This window comes from Notothenia rossii, assembly GCF_949606895.1.
Source record: "Notothenia rossii genome assembly, chromosome: 5".
Classification (NCBI taxonomy): domain Eukaryota; kingdom Metazoa; phylum Chordata; class Actinopteri; order Perciformes; family Nototheniidae; genus Notothenia; species Notothenia rossii.
Window position 1 is genome coordinate 86,990,969 of NC_136903.1, and position 16,207 is coordinate 87,007,175.

The 16,207-nt window shown below is 39.2% G+C and overlaps 1 protein-coding gene across 1 annotated transcript in view; it reads left to right on the top strand.

The window, feature by feature from the left end:
• Positions 1-16,207, top strand: part of cntn4 (contactin 4) — a 174,086-nt gene that overhangs the window by 90,091 nt on the left and 67,788 nt on the right. The window contains 2 exon segments of the mRNA XM_079683091.1: positions 8,203-8,406; positions 15,063-15,165. Coding sequence (XP_079539217.1) covers positions 8,203-8,406; positions 15,063-15,165 — 307 coding nt within the window.

Sequence of the window (16,207 nt, forward strand, 5' to 3'; positions counted from 1 at the left end):
TCTCTGCAGACCCATTCTCACAGCGTTTATCAACCTTTTTCTTACTCAATATCAAGCCACACTTATTGTTTTTACTTCGGCTGTGACTTTGTGTGTGCTCAGGGTGAGTTTCGCTGTGTTTCGCTGTGTATCGCTAAACAAGGAAACCACACCTCCACGGAGCTCAGCGCGATTCACAACGTCCCGACCAATCAGAGCACACTTTGCTCACAGGGAGGGTGGGGGCTGGAGCTATTGGAGCTACAACGAGCCGTTAAAGGCAGAGAGTGAAATTCAGTGAATACACGTAGTTTACAGAGATGCTGTATGACAAACCAATGTGAGTTTGGAAAATTGCACAATATAAATCTAGTCTAGTAGAACTCAACAATGGAATTATGATCAGTGGAAATGGCCATGACATGGGACCTTTAAGAAAGTCTTTCCTATATCGAGTTTGACCACCTTTTTCATTCCTCACAGAAGTGAAGCTTAACAGAAGTGCAACACCACGTAACAAGACGAAGGAAAATTGAACTTTTTGTTATTTTTCCTATATTTATACTGATACTGCATTTAAAAAAATATATGAAATGACTTCCTAAAAACCCTAGTAACATTTGATCAGACAGAACACACTCATAACTGTATGTGTGTCCAGTCAAAGCTTTTTGTTCCATCTCTGGTCATAAATGATAATAGACTCTTTGGGATTCCTGCCCACCATCTTTGCCCGCCGTCATCCATCTTTACAGTATTACAAATCAGTCCGGGCGTGATCTTAACTGTGTAATAAACGTCCATGTTTGACTTGCACGACTTGTTCAGTCTTTGAATATTCAGTGAGGCCTGTCCTTTGAAGCTGCTCCTACGACTCCTTTTGTGAGTGAAGCAGCTTTATTCATCGTGACTTATGCAAAGTGATCTTTCACCTAGAGGGGAAACCACAAAGAACTCTTCAGGGACAAACCTCCCTACAAAATATCTCAATTTGAAAATAAAAAATGTCTTGGACCAAAAGTAGCCATAGACTTTAGAGTTGTGTTTAACATTATGTGAAAGAACATTGTATATTGTTAGACGTGGAAAGACCTTTTGCAACACTTGTTGATTTGGTGGCCGACAGGTGCAAACGTGCTACAACAGCCCAAAACACAAATTTAAAACAAAAATACGCCAAAACACATGCAAATGAAGAAACATCTTCACCAACTTTAAAAAGCATGTGCAGGGTTTATTAAAAGTGCTGCAAACACAAAAGCAAGAGGCTCAACACACAATAGAAATGGGGATGCTAAAAAGTGATGCACACAGCTGAGCCGAACGCCAACAAGCACTGCGGTCCAAGCTGTGTGCGTCTCATTTTAGAGTCCCCGTTATTGTTCTGTTTCTGAGATTCTTGCAGTGTTTTGTTTATGCAGCGCTTTTAGTAATCCCTGCGCTTGTTTCGTTACGGTTTTGAAAGATTTCTATATGCTGTGCATGTGTGTGTTGTCAAGTTGGTGAAGATGTTCTTCATTTGCATGACACATTTGCATTTTTTCTAAAACATATATATATTGTGTATTTATGAGGGCTGTCAAACGATTAACATTTTTAATCAGATTAATCACAGCTTAAAAATTAATTAATTATGATTAATCACCATTTGAACTATGTCCAAAATATGCCATTTCTTTATGTATATTGTTGTGGGAATGGAAAGATAAATGAAAGAAGGCGGATATATCCATTTAACATCCAGTATGTTTATTATAACATTGTTCTGTGTGTCAAAATGAAAGACAGCCCACACACCTATCAATCATCAAACCGTGGGGTCTTATGTGGGGTCTTTTTCAAAACCGTTGTATCGATGTATAGAGATGCACTACCGCAAAAGTATTCTCCGTCAGGACTTCCTGCAACAACACCACGCCGTTATCTTGATTCTGATTGGCCAGAAGACATTATCAAAGATGTTCTATTGAGAAGACGATCACTACGTGACAAAGATTTTCAAAACCGTTTCCAGTCTTCGGTATTTCCAGACAAGTGGCTACTGAAATCAATCTTACGAACTGCTGTCTGTGCAATTTACTCCGCGCGAGTAGGCGGACTTTATTTTGCTTACTTTAACATCATTTTTCATGGTGGGGCTAAGCCATTTCTTGGTATGGGTATAGCCTACCCAAGCGCTGCCACTGGTGGGATTCATGGGGCGGGCCATTCTGCACATGCGTTAAATGCGTTAAATATTTTAACGCAATTAATTGAAAAAATGTATTACCGCCGTTAACGTGATAATTTTGACACCATTAGTATTTATATTTGCATCGTTTTTTTAAACCGCAGCGAGGTACTCTTAATGTAAGTGTTTTGGGCCATTGTAACTTATTTGCCCCTGTCAGCCACCGTAACTTGAAAAAACCTAAAATTGTTAATTTAATCTCATGTGCTAGATCGGATATCTTACAAACAAATAAGGCAGATTTCCTGTTGCCATGGCAGTGATTCTATTTATTTTACACTTTGTCTCAGAGATGTCCAGTTTTTATGCCAGGGAGCATTGTGTAACCCATAAAATCAATGCCCTGGATAATTGTGTGAAGAAGGTTGGCCAGCTGTGAGGGACATCTCATTATGTCTTCGCTCTCTGCGGCATTCTGCAGCACATGCCGTGCCATGTTGTAGATGGGTTTTAAACATAGAAAGAGAGCAGGTGCAATCATAGTCCAAAAGCGCTGGAGAGGAAACAAACACAAACAACATGCCTTATCCTGCCTTGAAGTGTCCCTTGTCCCCGTGGATCTCTGCTGTGCCATCGCTCTGTGTTCAGCTCAGCGGCCAAATCCTAAACCCAAGCCACAGATGATGCTGATCAGCCGCCTCCACTGCCTCTCGTAGAGTCACTGCCTGCTCCCTTCAGCCAGCAGGAGGAGAGGTTCATGCTGAGATAAATGGCCCAGTAGCTATGGGAGACGAGGGCATCCTTCAATGCTGTTTTGTTTAATTGCTAGTCCCCTAAACGAAAGACATGTTTTAAGCTCAGCAGGAATATAATGCATGCCTGTCAATTCTACTAATTGCAAAGTAGAAGATTAGGTCACAACGTTTAGTTGACTTTGTGGACTGTATAAAGAAGCAAATGTAGTTCATGTGATGTCACCTATTAGTTTGAGGGCTATTGGACTTACGTTTGTCATTCAAGCAGTTAATGTGTTGTTGGTTTTTAACCAGAAGAGTGACTTGTCAAACCCAAGGTATCCCTACCATCTAGCATTCCCTACTTACCTTAACCCTCTGAGACCCACATAGGACATTTCCGTTTTTGTATATTTTTGTGTTTTGCCTTAAATAAATTGTAATTTCTTTGCAGTATATTCAAGTTTTACACATCCAAGAAATCAGCACAACCTCAGCTAATGATATATGTCACTCATTAGAGACTTATATACACTATAATAGGGGATATTTGCCCATAAATAAAATACAAAAAAACGGAGCTTGAATTTTTTACTTATTTCATTCAAAATAACTGCTAACCATTACATTGAAAGAAACATTCAACAAAGACATTTGCAGACATGAATTATCATTGTATCAGAACTGATTAGAAGATTGTAACTTCATTAGTTATGCCCATTCTTTTGGGCAGTTTCCATGGGCTTTTTCTTGCCAGGAATTGTAATTTTTGGAAGACTACACATGATATGTATGATGCAGTTCCTGTCCACAATCACACATGGCATGCTGAGCAGATTAGTCTGAATTTTCATCGACATCGTCACCTTGAAAAATCAGCTCCAAAGCCTCAGCTGTAGTAAACGTCCTTGCCATACCTCAGTCTACCTCCAACTTTTATTTTGTTTTCGTGCGTGGAATTATACCGGCTCTCGTTAACAACGGAACTGACTCTGAATCAGACTCCGATTGGCTGTGACTTCATCCACTCAGAGTGTCCGATTCAGAAACGTGACTCTTACACTCTTTACGTCCCAAACAAAGATGGTGGATGAGAATAGATCATGGATGTATAATAAGTAGGTATGTAACGATACCAAAAACTCACGGTACGATAATATCGCGATAACAAGTCCACGGTACGGTATTTATCGCGATATTGAATAATAAAGGGAAGAAAAAAAAAATCATAAATTTTTTTTTCTTCAATAAAACATTTTTTTACTCGGAAAATGTTTCTTTATTACATAATAAATCTGATTTTTACAGCCTTTTTGTAGGATAGCAGTATTTTAAAGTGTCAAAAACAAAGTGACAGTAACAGACTGGAACAAGAAAACCAGTGTTTTTGTACCTACTGGTACTACCAAACAAAGTAAGCATTTTCTTTATGCCACTGCATCTCACAAATAAACAAGGACATTTAATAATCAGACCCTGCAATAAAATAAATCAAGTTTCACTTTAGTTTTTCAAGTAACTCAACTCAAACTCACTAGTCACTCACTCAGCATCATCAGACAGGTTTTTAGGAATATGAGAATGTCCACATTTCCAGGTATTTATAAGCTGGGGTGTTTGGGCATTTACAATATCCCCTGCTCTGGAAACAACTCTCTCGCTTGGTACTGATGTTGCTGGGACACCAGTGGTCGCGTTAACCGAATATTTTATTTAACAATGACGGAAAAATCTGAAAGCAGTCTGTCATTTTGACAGATTAGAACAAACTCGGAACAGCGCCAACGTTTCCCCGCAGCGAGGCTCTGGTGTTATGCCGTGTTATGCATGCCCTCCAAAAGGAAATGATATAGTTCCCAAACCGTAATTTGCCGTACAGATCAATACATGTCTGGGAGGTTTTGCTTCACGCTGTGCGCGTCCCGCGAGGTGCATGCACACACGGCATAACACCGCCCCCCCCCCCCCCCCCCCCCCCCCGTTGACAGTTCACGAGCATGCTCTATCGTGAACTGTTCAGACCCGACGGGTAATAAGGGATTATGACGGATATTTTACGATCCTGTCTGTCAAAATGACGGACAGCGAAAAAGTCTAACGACAGGCTTATTGACATGGCGAGATATAAATATATGGTTGGTACTTACATACATGTTGGACAGGTCTCTCTTGAAAAAGAGATCGATGATCTCAATGGGACCACCTGGTTAAATAAATTTTTTTTTTTAAAAAGTGTTTAAAAAAAAAAAAAAAAAAAGTTTAATTATTATTTTTTTTAAATCGCGGTAGATTTTGTCAGTCTCACGACGGTATTGGGAATTTTATTTACCGCGATACCGCGATATTCGGTATATCGTTACATCCCTAATAATAAGAACTGGATACAGCGTGGGAGGCGGGGTCTCGTTTTTTCCTATGAGAGTTGCTCATTGGCGCATGAGGACAAAATGGCCCAACTTTTGAGAGAGTGAAACGTCACAGATTACCCATCATGCCTGGCTGTCAGAGCAGAATTACCCGTATGTGCGCTCATAGAACATGCACAGTTGAGTTGCCCCTTAAGCCCCGCCCCCGAGCTCCCACTCTCAGATGCACGTTTATAATGCCGAAGAAAATAACTCTCAGAATAAAGTTTTTGGCACATTTTACAACTTAAGGACCGAATGTTTTTAATAAGGGCTATACAAATGTTCATACTGGGTAGTTTATTTAGTTAAAAAAATTATCCAACGATTTATAGACCACTCTTTCCCAATGTAAGTCAATGGGAAAAAGCGTTTCCGGGCTCACATACGAAAGTGTAGTACCGCCGTTTGGCCACAACGAATATTTTCCAAAGAGTCCGGCGCACTTCCTGGGGGCTTGGAATAGATCTATAAAACAAACAGAAAACGATAAGCAATGCGCCAGAATCAAGGTGAGACTATCCGCATCTTTTAAAACTTGACGCACATTCGTTTCACCGAAATAAGTAAACGCCTCTCAATGAAAAACTGAATAGAGTTGTTTATTGCCGTTTCTGTAGTTTAAGAGGAACAACACGGCATGTCTCTGGCTGAAACAGCTGAGAAGTTATGACGCTTTGAACACAACGTGATATTTGGAATCGTACACGGCCCCGTGGGTCTCAGAGGGTTCAACAAACACACCTCTTTTCCATCCTGGCTCCAAAATGGTAAAATGAGCTCCACACTGCAGAAAGACTGCACTTTGGTGCAAAAGAAAAAAAAGCACTTATAAGTGTTTGTGTTCTTGATGTTTTGAGTTTGTATTTTCATGGTTGATGGCACTTATTGTGCAGTAAGTCGCTTGGAAAGAACATTTTTGCTGAATTAAATGTAACGTCATGTAACATCATGCTTTATTTAAGAAGCCTTGACACTAGCGATTAGACCATACAATTGTCAGTAAAATGTAAGGTTTGATCATCTTTTCATATACTTCTGTACAATCTGACTTATTTACCAACAAGTGAGGATGCACCATGCTGGCTATTACAGAGGACGCAAGTTTAACGGCCCCTACATACGGCGGCGTGTGTTGTCGCTTGCCGGCGTGGGGGGCTGAAACTCAACCAACAACCAATCACATGAATCTCCCGCCCCAGACACACAAGCACGCGGTTTGATTGGCTAGAGCTTGTACTGGCATATGATTTGATTGGCTGAAGTAGATCATTGCTCTACTTTTGCAGCGAGCACCGCGAGAGAAGCTACGCTTTGCTCCCACAATGCAGTTTGGCGAATCGTGACCCATTCAAAGTGAATGGGCAGAAGCGTTGAAGCGGCAATGCACGCCGCCGTGTGTAGGGGCCGTAAGGCAATTCTGCTACAGCTTCACTTTTCAGACCCTTTCGTTAGGGTTAGGGTAAGGCTGGTTAAACTTCAATAATGTAATTTATCAAGAAGTAGAGGTTGCTGACGTACTGAATCCAATTAATTCAACACAGCTACTGAAAGATAAATGGAGGCATGAATTATGAAAAATATTACGTGACAGACATTCTGTATTTCCCTTACTTTACATGTGGAGCACAAATTGCATTAGCAATTACAAACAATGCCACATTTTAAATTACAGGAAACAAGGTTGTGAAATTAAGTTTGTTCGGTCGTAAAGTGCAATTATTTCTGCATCATCACATTCCTTACAGTATATCTCTGTGAGATGGTGGAGATGATGTCTCTGGATGAATTATAATACGTCTGTCAGTGAGTGTGACAATGATGTAGTGGTTTTCAAGAAAATAAATTTTGTAAGAGGATCTCAAGATGTCAAAATGTGTGTTTGACATATTTTTGAAATACTCAAACACAATGATATGACATGGGAAACACAACGGTTGACATTTAAACTCCAACAATGTTTTATTGATTTTAGCAGTCTGACAGTATTTTTTCCAACATGATGCTCTACTTCCTGTTAGTGATAAGTCTCCCCTTCAGCTGGTTCCTCGATGGGTGAAATGTGATTTGAGAAAAGGATGGTTCTCACCTTATTCCAGAACATTTTGACCCTAAGTGTCATCGTAACGGCTCGCCCGTACCATTCCTGTCAAACTTTGACATCATGTCATCCGTGAACGATGGACTTACCTATTTATAGCTCAGCAGTCATTACAGTATACCTGTTGCTAGCAGATAGCATGGCTGTTTTAACTAGTTCTACGATAATAATATTATGTGTAAATATTCAATTACATGTCTTTGTAATGTATGTATCAACTGATCGATTGTTTGCACCTTTGCCTATGTTGTATCCCATCTATCCTGTCAAACATCTTTAATTGTCTTTTTTATAAATTGTGTTGTTTGTCAGTTGGTCAGCACAATGATGTTAATGAAGGAAACACAGAAATGGGTATAATTTGCTTTAATACCCAATGTGCGCAACGATTTGTTCAGTTCATTAGCAACTCAAGATGTCATGTACCTTACTGTAAATGGTTAACATTTATTTGTGTCCTTATGGTTGTCATTAGTGAACATCTCTGTTGCTTGTCTACGGATGTATAATTACTCATAGCAACTCACCCTAGTGTCTTCCAAATCCCTAGTTGAGTATTCAGACCTCATCCGCGTGAAAAATGGCCATCTCAAAAGACTCCAGATAATTGCATTCGTTCGCAACCTCTGACTGATCCTGTCATCAATTTTCACCTTAACGTGATATAACTCTACTAATTTCGCTACTCTCCGGAGGTCCAAAACGTATCACATGCTTCCTGCACCACAACATAAATGGTCTCCACCCTGTTATAAAAGAAACGTATTCATGTCTCATTTAAAGTAAGAATTCTCTTGTGTTCTTTATCCACAGATCTCGTGTTTTCCTGGATCTTTAACGAGTACCCGACATTTGTGATGCAGGACACTCGGCGCTTCATCTCCCAGGAGACGGGTAATCTGTACATCGCCAAAGTGGAGCCCTCGGATGTTGGAAACTACACCTGCGTGGTGACTAACACCGTCACAAAGTCCCGAGTGGAGGGCCCGCCCACTCCTCTAGTGCTCCGCAGCGATGGTGAGCCATGCTTTTTAACATGCAAACGAACCAACTAAAACTTTAACTACGGCTAAAACAATTGTCGGCCTTGGAATTTGATCCAGGAAATGCACCGGATATCACACTGTTTCTCGTAATCTGCTTATTACAGTAGCCTTTCATTGGTATGTTTATTTAAATGCAAAGGTCGCCTCCTAATTGTATCAAGTTGTTCTAATCAAATCCATGCTTTTCCACATGATTATCCCTTTTCCGATGTGGATGTTAAGTTCACATTACATCTGATTTTGATGTCTAAGGCTGGAGTTTCAGGTTTCAGCCTTCCAAAAATGTTTTGTCCGGTGCCTGAAAAAAGATATTTGGTTAAAAGAAGTTTACGATATTCCCACTTTTTGTTCTAAGACATGAAATACGGCAGTAATGACTGAATTTCTGAAGCTCCTATGACTGAGGCTACTACACTTTATCACATTCAGCACAACTGGATGTCTGTCCGACCATGTAGTTTGTTTATAGTATTACGTAAAGAAGTACAACGAAAACGTATTAAAGTGTTGTTAATATGGGAAGATTATCTTGCAGAACAAAACATGAAAGTATTGTAAATATTATTATCCAATATTACTGGGTCGGTCGACAAAAGTACGACATCAGTGCACCACACTTTTACATCGAAATTGCTAAACTTCGAACATGACAGTTTCCACTTTCCGTTACAGCACTTGAATCTATTGGAGCATTCCTTAGCTGTTGTACGAAATGGTCTTGGTTGAGCCAAAAGAAAAAGGTGAACTGAATGAAGGCATCGTGAGCAAGTCCATATTCAAACCACTTTTTTCAACAGCATCAATTCAAAACCCTTAAGATAATCTACACTGATGGGATACAAAGTGTGTAATGCATAAGTGGGACCAGTTTGGTCCAGTTTTTAAAAAAAAGTGTGGTTTTAATGAATACAAATGAAATCCAAAGGTTAATTATCTCTTTCTCTGCTAATTTCAGCATGTCCTTTAACATGTGGATGTGATGCTTTAGGCTGGCCTTATCAAGGCACTCTGGAGGAAAGGTCACTGTCAGCAAGTAATCTAATTGTAGGCTTCTGTCCTAGAGAGATGCTCCATATCTAATGTAATGCAGCAAAATAAATACGCAGCTAAATGTTATATTCATTAGAAATGTCTTGTATGGTTTTCGTCTTCAATTTATTCCAGAAGCTGGTTTGGCTGATTCTCAAATCATCAAAACATAGCCAATATATGACATAAGGCAAACATTGTGTCTAGGTAACCCTAATATTCATTTGATTACAACTCTTGCTTAAAGAGGACATATTATGATTATTTTCAATTTGGAACTTACAAGGTTACTCATTAATTTTCTTCTTTGGCAGAATTTCCTTGCATCACATTATGCCCATTGGCAACATCATTATTGAAAAACATTTAAGAAACAATGAAACAGACATTTACCATTTAACATTCTTACATATTTTTAATCTGGGAATAAACTTTGTATTTCATTTTTAAGACTTACTTGTGCACGAAAGAGTGCTTTAGTCTAACCTTATTCAGTCATGGGACCCTGCATCTCCTATTTGATAGTGACAAATCATATTCAATGCATGTGACATAGGATCGAATATGAAAAGATTACTGGGTCGTAATATTTAAACATTTTAAATACGTTCGTAGGCAATCAGATTCCCACATTCATGAGCACAAGCACTGGAATGATGCTTTGTTCATAATATTTAAGAAAGAATCTTGCTTGCAAACATTATTTTAGCATTTAAAAATCTTTTAAATTAAGAAGGAATGTGGAGAACAATTCCATTGCTCCACATAAGGCATTGCGAATAGCTTTTGCAATTTCAGAGATCGTTTTCTCGAGCAATCCCCTTCCTTATCTGCCTCCTTCTTTCCTTTTTCATTATACTTTTGCTTCTCCGACGGAAGCAGAACACGAGCTTCACCGCGGTCATGGGTGTTGAGGTACGGTCGGGGGGGGGGGGGGGGGGGGGCATTAAACAGGTGTCCCCTACAAAAGGTTATAGTATGAGACAATTACCCGTCCACTTCCACCTGTCTGCTTAAAATGGCCGATAGTGCTGTGGTTACATTCCAGTATGAGACAGTTGTGATAAGGATCTGAATTAGCTTTCACAGTCGCTCAGGGAACCGTCCTGATAACACATGCCTCGCCAAATCAACGAGGTGAAATTGGCCTGTTTCCTCCATCTCTAGAGCTATTTGTGCAACACAGCCCTGAATTACAGCAATGGTGCGAAAACTATTGTTACACCGGCGGATGAGAGTGGTTCCAAATAGCATGTTGTATGCACTCAGCTAGGAGGGATGAAATGACAATAGGGCTGCACTATTGAGATACAATTCGCAATATTTGAGGGAACGGTATTCACATTATCATTGAAAAATATATTTAAGTGATCATGCTGTGATTTGGAGGATCTCTACAGAACAAAGATGTTTTATTTAGTCTGCAGAATATAGTTTGTCTGGAAAACTTAAACCAGAATATTGCTCTAGTTGATTTTGCAATTTTGACCACATTTCGATAAATCGTGCAGCCCTAAATGCCAACCATAACTAATCCATTGGTATAATTTACCTCAGTGTCATTGAAGGGAGAGACAATCATAGTAATGGTGTCAACCGGTCAATTCAAAAATATGTGTTGCGCTGACCACAATATATATATATCGATAAAATCATGATTGCACACATGTTTAAAATGCTAGTATGACGTTTGGGGGAGATCAAAACATGGATGGATCTCGATAAAGAAATCCAGGATGAACTGGTGAGAAAGATCTGAGGGTTTTTTACTTCATAATAACAAGTTAATTATTTGCATGAAATCGGACACTTTTCGGACACTCTGTATAATATGTGCTACACATGGCATATACTCGTATGGTAGTATTCATACTGGGATTCCCATATGTTTAAAGTTTACAGAGATGGCAAAAGTACACACATCCTTTACTCAAGTAGAAGTACAGATACTCTTGTTTAAAAATAAGTAGAAGTACTGACTAAACTTCTTTACTCATGTCAAAGTAAAGAGGCTTTGAAATGTGCTTCAGTAAAAAGTACCCATAACTAGCAGCTGTTTTAAAGAGTACCTGACCTCCCTTTATATTAATAGAACAATAATGTCATTGTTAGCTAATGAATGTTTCCATGCTGAACAACGGCAACATGACAACGTTTCCATTGGTCCCTCTTCTTTAGAGAAGACCAGGAAATGATGGATACACGGATCGTGTTCAAATCAATAGGCACGCAATGACTCTAAATAATAATGATCACGCCACCAAACACACATTCAGACTAAAGGAACCAGCCTGTTTGGAAAATGTGAGAAGTAGAAAGTACAGGTGTTTGAGTTCAACATGTAAGAAGTAGAAAGTACAGGTATTTGGGTTCAACATGTAAGAAGTAGAAAGTACAGGTATTTGTGTTCAACATGTAAGAAGTAGAAAGTACAGGTATTTGAGTTCAACATGTAAGAAGTAGAAAGTACATGTATTTGTGTTCAACATGTAAGAAGTAGAAAGTACAGGTATTTGGGTTCAAAATGTAAGAAGTAGAAAGTACAGGTATTTGTGTTCAAAATGTAAGAAGTAGAAAGTACAGGTATTTGGGTTCAAAATGTAAGAAGTAGAAAGTACAGGTATTTGTGTTCAAAATGTAAGAAGTAGAAAGTACATGTATTTGTGTTCAACATGTAAGAAGTAGAAAGTACAGGTATTTGGGTTCAAAATGTAAGAAGTAGAAAGTACATGTATTTGTGTTCAACATGTAAGAAGTAGAAAGTACAGGTATTTGGGTTCAAAATGTAAGAAGTAGAAAGTACAGGTATTTGTGTTCAAAATGTAAGAAGTAGAAAGTTCAGGTGTTTGAGTTCAACATGTAAGAAGTAGAAAGTACAGGTATTTGGGTTCAAAATGTAAGAAGTAGAAAGTACAGGTATTTGTGTTCAAAATGTAAGAAGTAGAAAGTACAGGTATTTGGGTTCAACATGTAAGAAGTAGAAAGTACAGGTATTTGAGTTCAACATGTAAGAAGTAGAAAGTACATGTATTTGTGTTCAACATGTAAGAAGTAGAAAGTACAGGTGTTTGTGTTCAACATGTAAGAAGTAGAAAGTACAGGTATTTGTGTTCAAAATGTAAGAAGTAGAAAGTACAGGTATTTGTGTTCAACATGTAAGAAGTAGAAAGTACAGGTATTTGTGTTCAACATGTAAGAAGTAGAAAGTACAGGTATTTGAGTTCAACATGTAAGAAGTAGAAAGTACAGGTGTTTGTGTTCAACATGTAAGAAGTAGAAAGTTCAGGTATTTGGGTTCAAAATGTAAGAAGTAGAAAGTACAGGTATTTGTGTTCAAAATGTAAGAAGTAGAAAGTTCAGGTATTTGAGTTCAACATGTAAGAAGTAGAAAGTACAGGTATTTGGGTTCAAAATGTAAGAAGTAGAAAGTACAGGTATTTGTGTTCAACATGTAAGAAGTAGAAAGTACAGGTATTTGTGTTCAACATGTAAGAAGTAGAAAGTACAGGTATTTGTGTTCAACATGTAAGAAGTAGAAAGTACAGGTATTTGAGTTCAACATGTAAGAAGTAGAAAGTACAGGTATTTGAGTTCAACATGTGAGAAGTAGAAAGTACAGGTATTTGAGTTCAACATGTAAGAAGTAGAAAGTACAGGTAGGCTATTTGTGTTAGAAATGTGAGAAGTAAAAGTAAAAAGTCATCCGAAAAATAAGTAGTGGAGTAAAGTACTGATACCAGAAAAATATACTTAATCACAGTAACAAAGTATTTGTACTCCACTACTTCCCACCTCTGAATGTTTGCAACACATACACTATGATCGTTAGGTGGTACGATCCCCCTCTGTATAACGTGCGCTACACAGAGCATAAGCTCAAATGCTAGTATTCTCTCTGCTGCTATCATATTGCGAGCACTATCTGTTCTTACAGTGCTGACCTTGTCCGCTATAACCCAGTCAGAAACCGGCTAGCACATGCTTCAGCAAAATGCCTTTCCTCCGATTTCAGCACACATAAAGCGAATGCCATTGCCTTTTTTTACAGATCAGATTGCCGTGACACTGAGGTAGTAATAGCTTTTACTGATGTCAAGTCAGTGCAACACATGTGGCTTGTGCTATTTCCCTCCCTTTCTTTGCCTATTCACTGCCATGCAATCTAAAATAATAACCTGTGATGAAATTAATGGTGGAAAATTGGGGTGAAACTTTTAAGCATTAAGTGTAACTACTCTGGTCTTGAAAGAACTTTACGCATCGAACTGATGTCCACAATCACGTTTATTCTCTTCTTCGCACAATCATGAAACACGGTGAAAACGTGTTTGCCTAGTAGACCAGCAGTAGAATTACATCCGGGTAGAGCATACTTGCCAACCTAGAGACCTCAGAAATCGGGAGCACTTCAAAATGCAAAATGGGGGGGGGGGGGTGCTAGTGGATCGCCGGAGCTGTTAGATTAACATTAACATGCTTATTGTAGTTCTAAGTGCAATGCCTTGCGGCCTGTAGCACCATCCTTGATGGAGCATATGTGTGGGCAGGAAAGGAGTGAGCAGAGAGTAGAGTAGTTATCGATTCTTGTTCTGTTTTCTGTGACTATCTGCCTCACCCTCTCAGACGTTCAGTTACGCGCACTACTAAAGAGACGTGTTACCATGGAAACCAAACAATGGTGTAGCTGTATTAAAGTCCGAGTGGAAACAGTCCTGATTAAATCTGATTGTGTCCGAAATCGGGAGAAATGCGGGAGAAATATGACCCCGGGAGGAAACCGGGAGAGGACAATGAAATCGGGAGTCTCCCGTGAAAATCGGGAGGGTTGACAAGTATGACGGGAGGTCACATGACTTCCGGAAAGACAACTCTTATCATTTTTACAAGATAAAACAAAGTTCAAGCATACATTAAACACTCTTCAAAAAAGAACAACACATTAATAAGGGACCTTTTGAGCGTCAGCTACACTGCTACAATCAGGTTTCCAGCACTAAAAAATATGTGTTTGCTTTTTTAATGAGTATCAACACTGCTGTGGTGATTCATGAATACCACAGCGACACATTCCAGTCTTCTCCTTTATCCAGAGGTTTTTTATTTTGCACAACAGCAATATTATAATCCACCAGAGCTGCGTCCCCCGACAGAGAATGAGATGCTTTGTAGACACAGAGGCGGTCCCCAGGGGGGTTTATGGGCCTGTTTGTGTGTTCATAGCTGTTAGCACTACAACAAGATGAAACTCATCTAGATGTAAGGGCTCAAAAGTGTCTATGAATTCTCAAAGTAGTTTTTTCCATTCAACATCAGCGTGTTGCATGTCCACTGAAGAGCTGTGTTTCGCTTTCTTCTTCTCATTACTTTCAACGGGAGAGCATTCTGTGACAGCGCTGAGATTGTTGCTGCTGCTCAGATTGTGTTGGAAGTTGAAAAAGCATTTCTTGTGAAAAGACGGCTTTACTTGAAAAAGTTTTCAGTAGCAGAAGCCACAGCTACTGTTTTTATTTAGATGTTTCATTTTTTTTGTTTAGCTCAAGTTACAAATACAACTTTTTGCATCAACACTGACACTCATTTGCATTTTTTGTCTTCCAGGTGTGATGGGTGAATACGAGCCAAAGATTGAGGTTCAGTTTCCAGAGCTTGTTCATGTTGCCAAAGGATCCACTGTGAAGCTGGAGTGCTTCGCTCTGGGAAAGTAAGCCCACTCTTATTCAGACTCAGCATGCTCACTCAAAGCAAAAATATTACCATGGGATATTTATTTCATGTGTTTCACTGCGTTGGTGCAACCCTCGTGTGTGTCAAGTAAGGCATCTATTAGAAAGCACATGTTGGTGTGTACAAATATTCAGAGAAATCTTCAGGTTTTGGAAGACGATGTTCTGAAGCGTAGAATTATGAACAACTGCAGTAAGCTCCTACACTTAAGGTATAAACAATATGTTGAAGCTGCCGAGTATAAAGTACATTTATGGTATGGTTTAATAGTATTACTTTGATCCTTAAATGCAAATTTCCCCTCTGTGGGACTAATAAAGGTATTCTGATAAAGACTAAAGTAAATCCATAAACCCCAAAATCTTGCAAATTAAGGGACATATGAGAAATTCAAAGAGTGCTTTGAGTTCTTATTAGTGTCTTAGTTTCTTAGTTTTCTTTCTCGCAGTTCAGGAATGTTGGCAATCAAACAATTGACCTTTCGCAAAGCCACGCCCCCCCTTGGTTACTGTTGCTAGTCCGACAAGCTGAGAGCCAGATGCGTTAAACAAAGCCATAATGGAGGGTCTCCGTAACGTCGGAGTCGCCTTAACAGACTCATTTTGGAGCAATAACGCAGCAATATCCTCCAGGTCCCGACAAAAGGGGCTACAATACGCTATGGAGGGTTATATCCACAGTATAAACATTAGAAAAGAGGGAGGCACAACATCAATAGAGGCACTTGCATACAGGTCGCAGTGCAAGAGTGAAAAACCACATGAGCTGTATGTCAAATTCGACGGAATTATTATTATTATTTTGGAATAAAACAATACAATCACAAGAGGCACTAAATGTTGTAGTTTGTCTAAAGTTAACTACCGTTTCCTTGGTGGCTTTCTGCATCCACCTTGTTGTTCCTTTGTGGGGGTCGGGGTGCCCACTTGTGCAGCAGGATTAGGGAAGTCGGCAGTAGGCTTTCCATTAACAAAATGCTACAAAGATTAAAGCAAAATATAAATGAATGATTGCCTGTT